The sequence below is a fragment of the Mustela lutreola genome, chromosome 12 (assembly GCF_030435805.1).
Source record: "Mustela lutreola isolate mMusLut2 chromosome 12, mMusLut2.pri, whole genome shotgun sequence".
Taxonomy (NCBI): Eukaryota; Metazoa; Chordata; class Mammalia; order Carnivora; family Mustelidae; genus Mustela; species Mustela lutreola.
The window spans coordinates 90,591,332-90,597,957 of NC_081301.1; the positions used below are offsets into that span (position 1 = coordinate 90,591,332).

Below are 6,626 nucleotides of genomic sequence, written 5' to 3' on the forward strand. Positions count from 1 at the left end.
CGTGACCTTCCCGAACATCTCTCCGCCCAAGCGCTTCCTAGAGGAACGCGGAGCAGAGCGCACGGCGCTGGGCTGGGGAGGCGACGGCGCGGGCTTGGGGCGGCTGAGGTCATGGGGGGACAAATGCGCTTCCCGGCACGCCGGGTCTGGGGCAGGAAGCCGGGAACTTGGGTCCGTTTAGGCCTCGGTCTCCGCGACCCATCCGAGACCCAGCAGGAGAAAGTCGTGGGCGCCGTGAGGGTTAGTGGTTCAGAAACCAAACAGGGCCGGGTGCGAGTTTCTCAGTTTCTCTAAGTCGCAAACTTATCTGTGTGATGGGGCTTCCAGCGTGTCTTCTCCACTGAGTGCTGGGAGGGTTCCAGGGAGCCCAGTGCCTGGCAGACAGACAAGGAGCCCAGCCCAGGAGAACGGTCCGCCGCTTCCCTTACTGTTATTAGTTATTAGTGCTGTTATTAGCCGGTGGGACCCCAGCGGGAGTCGCTTTCCTTCCAGCCCTCGCCCCAGCCTCTCTGCGCCTCCCAGCCGGTAAACTCCGCTCCCCCAGCTCTGGAAGTGTCCAGTCAGCCCGGTCTCCAGAAGACGAGCCCGAAGGTCGAGGGCAACCCCACCTCCGCATCCCTCTGCGCAACTGCGAAGCTCTGTGCTGTGAGCGCCGGCGTTTACAGCGGACCTGCGCTGTGGCCCTGAGCCGCGGGGACCCCCGGAGGCGCGCGGACTCCCTTGCGCAGACCCACCTGCACCCCCACGCCGCCTCGCCTGCAGTGAGGCCTCCGCCCAGGCTCGTCCTCACAGCCGGGCTGGCGCTGGCCATGGTTGGGGGGTCGGGTGGGGCAGCTCGTGGGCCCCCCGCGAGGCCGGACCTGTCCACGCAGTCGCCAAGTTCAACTGGAGAACAACGTTTAATCTACTCTTCCACCGAATCGACGTTTTTCTCGAAATGTCATGTTCGATATGGTTTCATTAGTAGGAGCGGGGGGCCGGCTTGGGCCGGGTTCTGACCCTCAGACACCCGTGTTGGTGACGGTGCTGGTCCCGCCTGGGGCAAAGGGAAGGCAGAAAGCGGCGTCAGATCGGAGAGTAGACTAGGCTTGGCCGGGGCTCTACCCTTCCCTCCCAAAGTTTGCTGACCGAATAAATGAGCGCATATAGGCCTGGAGAGGGTTTTGCACTCAATCGAAAGCGGTGGGGGTCGGGGAGGTGGTTGAACGGGATTGTTCTTGGCAGGAAATAAGCTCTCTTTACTATGGCTTGTTGTCAAACACAGGTAACCCCAGACTTGCCGAATACGATGATCGGATCTTAAAGCCGGGGTGCAGAGGGTCTGACAAGACGGGGCAAAACCTGAAAACGTAAAGTGGCTGGGGCAGGGTTGGGGGGGGCGGTACTGGCAGCGAGGACTAAGGCTGCACAGCACGTGCAGGGCAGACGGAGAATGGAAGTTCGAGTCTCAGCTGCTACCGGGGGTTTGGTTTGAGAGCTTTCCAGAACGCCCCCCAGAACTGCCCTACTGCAAGCGTGGAGTAGGTGAGAGCAGGCAGGACTTGCGAAGAATTTCTAAGTGCTGGGGAGGAGATAAGAAACTGGGGTAAAAGTGGACCAATTAAACAGCTGTAAAAATGTGTCTTCCCTAGAAATTCACAGCTGCAACAGCGGAGTAGATGAAGGGGAAGGACCTTCTCACACTTACCAAGTGAATTCTTCTAAAGCGCCAGGAATGCAATTCTGCAAAGGACCCCTCCTCCAGACCGGGAGAGCCGCAGGGTCTCTAGAAACTTGCTTTCTCTGGAGAGTATTTCCTGATGCGCATCTTCCTCTGGCTTCCCTCCCACCGGGTCACCTGGAGCCAAATGACAGTGAAACCTTTCTGGTTGCAAAGTTCTTTCAGAAATTCTATTAGAAACAACAAAGTTCTTTCTGTTCTAAAGAAATGGACTATAAGCCCTTAGAAGTCATCCATCTAGGGAGAAAATTGTTTTAATTATAAATGTCCAAATTCCAATTGCTTCATTTGATACTTGAACAACCACCCTCCACCCTCCCCCACCCTGCTTTTGAAAATTCTAATGCTTTTTAAAATTGCCTTTTATTTTTCCTTAGTAAATGTTGGCCACTACATTCTGTATTGATCTCAAATGGTGCCCCACTTTATTCAGATGAAAAATCAATGTCTCTAGAAAAAAGAAAAACAAACGGAGAATATATTTAGTTTCCTCCCATTTTTTCTCTTCTATCAGTTTCATAAGTACTGAATCCCATTATTTTAAAACTCAGGACCTTTTCAACTTCAACTATTTAAGTTTTGAAAGCCATTTTGAAAATTGTTTCTGATACCTATAATGAATACAGATTATAAAACTGAATTGTTTAACTGGGAGGAAATAACTTTTTTTTAAAGATTTTTTTTAAATTATTCATTTGACAGGAGAGAGAGAGATCACAAGTAGGCAGGCAGAGAGAGAGGGGGAAGCAGGCAGAGAGCCCAATGCGGAGCTTGATCCCAGGACCCCAAGATCATGACCTGAGCTGAAGGCAGAGGCTTAATCCACTGAGCCACCCAGGCGCCCCTATTTTTATTTTTTGGAAGACTTTATTTATTTGAGAGAAAGTGTGTGTGTGTGTGTGTGTGTGTGTGTGTGTGTGTGTGAGAGAGAGAGAGAGAGAGAGAGAGAGAGAACAAGCAGGGGGAGGGGCAGAGGGAGCAGGCTCCTTGCTAAGCAGGGAGCCTGACCTCGGGCTTGATCCCAGGACCCTGAGATCATGACCCCAGCAGAAGGCAGATGCTTAACTGACTGAGCCCCGCCAGGCGCCCCAAGAACTAAGTTTTGAAAGAAGTTCCATCTGGAAAGCAATTTTTGAGACATAATATGAAATAAACGACGTAGTGTAATGATTTCGCATTTTATTTAGTCTATATAGCTAGCTTTTGATTTTAACATCTTTCCGCAGAAGGTGGCACATCAGACACACAGAGCAGAAACAAATGTGTCAAAATTAAAATTCCATGTTACACATCCATTTCATAAAGAACATAAGTATTTTGCATTGGTGGTATTTACAATTTCTAGGGAGTGAAGAAGGGGAAACAAGTTGTGCATTGGACATTTATATTTTCTTTTTCTTTCTTTCTTTTTTTACCAGAACAAAATGTCCCACTCACGTTCGAACTTCCTCTGGAAATGTGTAACCGGAAGAGCCCCGGAAGCCACAACTGAAGGCTGGAAAAGAAAGGGCAAGTGTTGCCTCCGGCCGAAGTTTATGTCCCGGTTGTCTGAACAGCATCCAACTTGAGCTTTGTACATACTTTGCAGCGACCCTAACTGTATGGTTCAGTTAGTGGTTGTTCGGCTGTGGGATTCAGATGCATCCGCGTTGTCCCTGCCTTGCAGGGTGGTGAGGATGAGAGCCGAAGACCAAAAGAGCGGGACCCCTCTTCGCTCTGCGCTATGCCTTGGCTGCAGGTGCGCCCGGCGGAGTCAGCGCCAGGACAAAGTGTGGATGCTACTCAAAAAGCTGGCAAGATACCCTCTCTGCCGGAAAGGCTGGCCACCGTGGTCAGCCGAGAGCCTTCTGCTCCAGGCTGACACCCCAGCAGCGCCGCGGGGGCGGACAGGTGTTGGCCCAGCGGAGCGCCCTCGCTGGGAGTGCAGCCGCGGGTGCATTCCTGCTGCTGGGGCTGCGGCAGCGGCTGCTGTTGCCCTAAAATCGTTCGGGCAGCGGCCGCGGCGGCCGCAGCGGACACGTGCAGCAAGGGGTTAGCGGCCCGGTGGTGCCACAGGCACGACGGGCGCTGCAGCAGATGGCAGTAGCCCCACGGGGTCGGGGGCGGACTCTGCGCGGCCCTGGTGCCCCCTCCCCGGACCCCGTGCATGAGACTCTCGATACTGAAGGGTGAGCATCCGTCTCCCAGACGCGCCGCCGGCGCCTTTTCCTCCTCCCGAGGCTGCGAGCGCAGAGAGGGCTGCAGGGCAGAGAGCGCGCCTGGGGTGGCCAGGTCGGCGCCTTGCGCTTTCTTGGGCGTCTCGGCGCGGGCCGGGGCCGACAGCAGCAGGTAGCGAAGCGGGTGAGGGTGCAGGAGCGCGCATGGGCGGCTCGCGGCGGCGGCGGCGACGGGGTAGGGCCCGGGGACTGGCTGCGGCGGGGCGGGCGCCCCGAGCAGCAGGCCCGGGTAAGGGCCGTGCAGGGCGGCGGGCGCGGCGGGCAGGGCCAAGGGGTGGTGCAGGTGGACTCCCGGGGGCGGGTGGTGGCGCTTGAAGCGCTTCCTGCGGCGGAGGAAGCTGCCGTTGTCAAACATGTCCTGGGAGGCGGGGTCCAGGCTCCAGTAGTTGCCCTTGCCGGGGTGGCCGGGCTCGCGGGGGATCTTGACGAAGCAGTCGTTGAGCGAGAGGTTGTGGCGGATGCTGTTCTGCCAGGCGGGGAACTTGCGGCGGTAGTAGGGGAAGCGGCCGCTGATGAAGGCGCAGATGCCGCTGAGCGTGAGGCGCTTGTGCGGGCTCTGCAGGATGGCCATGGTGATGAGCGCGATGTACGAGTAGGGGGGCTTCGCCGGCTGCGGGCCGTCCCCAGAGGCCGCCGCAGGGCCGCTCGATGCCGTGAACTTGGAGGAGTCGCTCGGGGCGCCGCCGCTCTCGGGGGGCTCTCGGGGAAGCGCGCCCGCGCCCCGCCGCGCCTCCTGCGTCCCCGGCGGTTGCAGCTCCCCTAGGAGCCGCTGGCTCTCCTCCGTCTCTCCGTCTTCCTCTTCCTCCTCCTCGTCTTCATCTTCCTCCTCTCCCAAGATGTCGATCTCACCGTCTTCCCCGTCGGAGCTTGGGAGGCTGCGCTGCGGTGCGGGGCGCAGGCGCTCCGGTTTTGGCAAGTTCATGGAGGAGCAGGTTCCGCAGACGCCGGGGAGGTGGCGGCGGCTCACCTGGCTCGTGGGGGACTGGCCTGGAGCTCTGGGTTAAGAATGTTCCAAAAAGCAGAAACCCTTGCCGTTGCCCTTTTGGTGGTGTCCTTTTCTGTTGGTTTCTCCTCGTTTCCAACACCGTCCAGCAAAGATGCGCTTTGCCTTTTATTAAGGCTTCTTGGAGTCCCTGTGTGGTTGGCTCCCCCTCTCCTTTATACCCCTTTTTCCCCTACGAGAGCTTCCACTCCCTCCCGACGCAGTCCAATGATGAGGGTCCTCTGCACGTTACCCGACAGGGCAAGAACCTTCAGCCTCCTCCTTCCTACACCCACCCGCCAGCAAAGATGTGCTTGTTAAAGCCCTTCGGAAACGTGCACATAAAGAAGAGGCAGGAAAGTATGGTACCCAACCATCTAGGGCTACTTCCACTCAGGCCTCTCCCCTGGAGGACAGAAAAGGTGGGGGGACAGTAAGTGTCTGGTGCTTGACTGTAAAACAATGTGTAACAGTAAAAGTATGTTTTCGTGTTTCATAGCTGGTGATTCACCCATTTTCATGGGTCCTCATCCACAATGATGCACTGAAACATTCTTAATGTCCTAATAAGTACATCCGTGAACTCAGGGGGGTGTGAGGAAAGCTTGCATGTTCCCTTCTACTCTGCACCTTAGCTCCACAAAATGTTCTTCCTGGCTCAGCTTTCCAGAAAAGGCTGAAATGTCCTTGGCATTAAGTTATGGAAGTTCAGGGTGGAAAGAAAGCAGGAGAGCTAAAGAGAAGTCCCCTTGCATCACTGATTCTCGAACTTCTTTGAACACTGAACTGCAGCATGAAATACATTTCATGTCATGATCTTGGATAGATAGATTTCTGTAACTAAATTGGGTTTCATGAAACAAGTGATCACTGTTTTTTTTTTTTTTTTTTTTTTTTAATGGCCATGACCGGGGTGCCTGGGTGGCCCAGTGGGTTAAAGCCTCTGAATTCGCTTAGGTCATTATCTCAGGGTCCTGGGATCGAGTCCCGCATCGGGCTCTCTGCTCAGCAGGGAGCCTGCTTCCTCCTCTCCTCTGCCTGCCTCTCTGCCTGCTTGTGATCTCTGTCTGTCAAATAAATAAATAAAATCTTAAAAAAAAAAATGGCCATGACCAACGACTGATTTTGCCACAGACTAACTAGTAGAGAGCCAGTGTGAAAAATCCCGTTTTCTGAAAAATAGCCTCAAAACACCAAGGGATACACCAGCGTGAGAGTCAGTGGCTCCCGATGTGCTCTATCCTGTTCCCCTTTTTAAAGCCAACATTAAGCACCTTTACTATAATAATCCTAAAGTTGAGACTTAAATAAGGCAAAGGAAGAGCTGCAATTTCAGCACTTTATCGAATGACTAGGTTGCATTCCCTACACTGGAGGAGCGACCCGGCGGAGAAGCCGATGAACTCACTTGACGTCCTTGAAGAGGATTTTTAGATGGGCTTTATTCCAATCTGCTCAGAGACGACAGCAGCAGTGCAGTGGAATATATTGTGTCTTATATAAGGGGATCTTATGCTGAAATGCTGAACAACAGTATATATTCATGATTTAATACCCACCCACTAGTGAAAAGAATTTGAGAAGGCATCTAAGAAAAATGCAGCAGGAAAACGTTGTATTATGGCATTGCTTGTCACAGAATGAAACTTCTACCCTGGATTCATGCTAATGAATTTTCAGGAAAAAATCAGAAGCCAGCTACAAGGGC

The 6,626-nt window shown here is 54.1% G+C and overlaps 1 protein-coding gene across 1 annotated transcript; it reads right to left on the reverse strand.

The window, feature by feature from the left end:
• Positions 1–2,922: 2,922 nt before the first annotated feature.
• Positions 2,923–6,352, reverse strand: LOC131812523 (forkhead box protein D4-like 1). Its single transcript, XM_059142191.1, has one exon. The coding sequence runs from the start codon at positions 4,856–4,858 to the stop codon at positions 3,503–3,505; it is 1,356 nt and encodes a 451-aa protein (XP_058998174.1). The 5' UTR covers positions 4,859–6,352; the 3' UTR covers positions 2,923–3,502.
• Between the last annotated feature and the right edge of the window lie 274 nt (positions 6,353–6,626).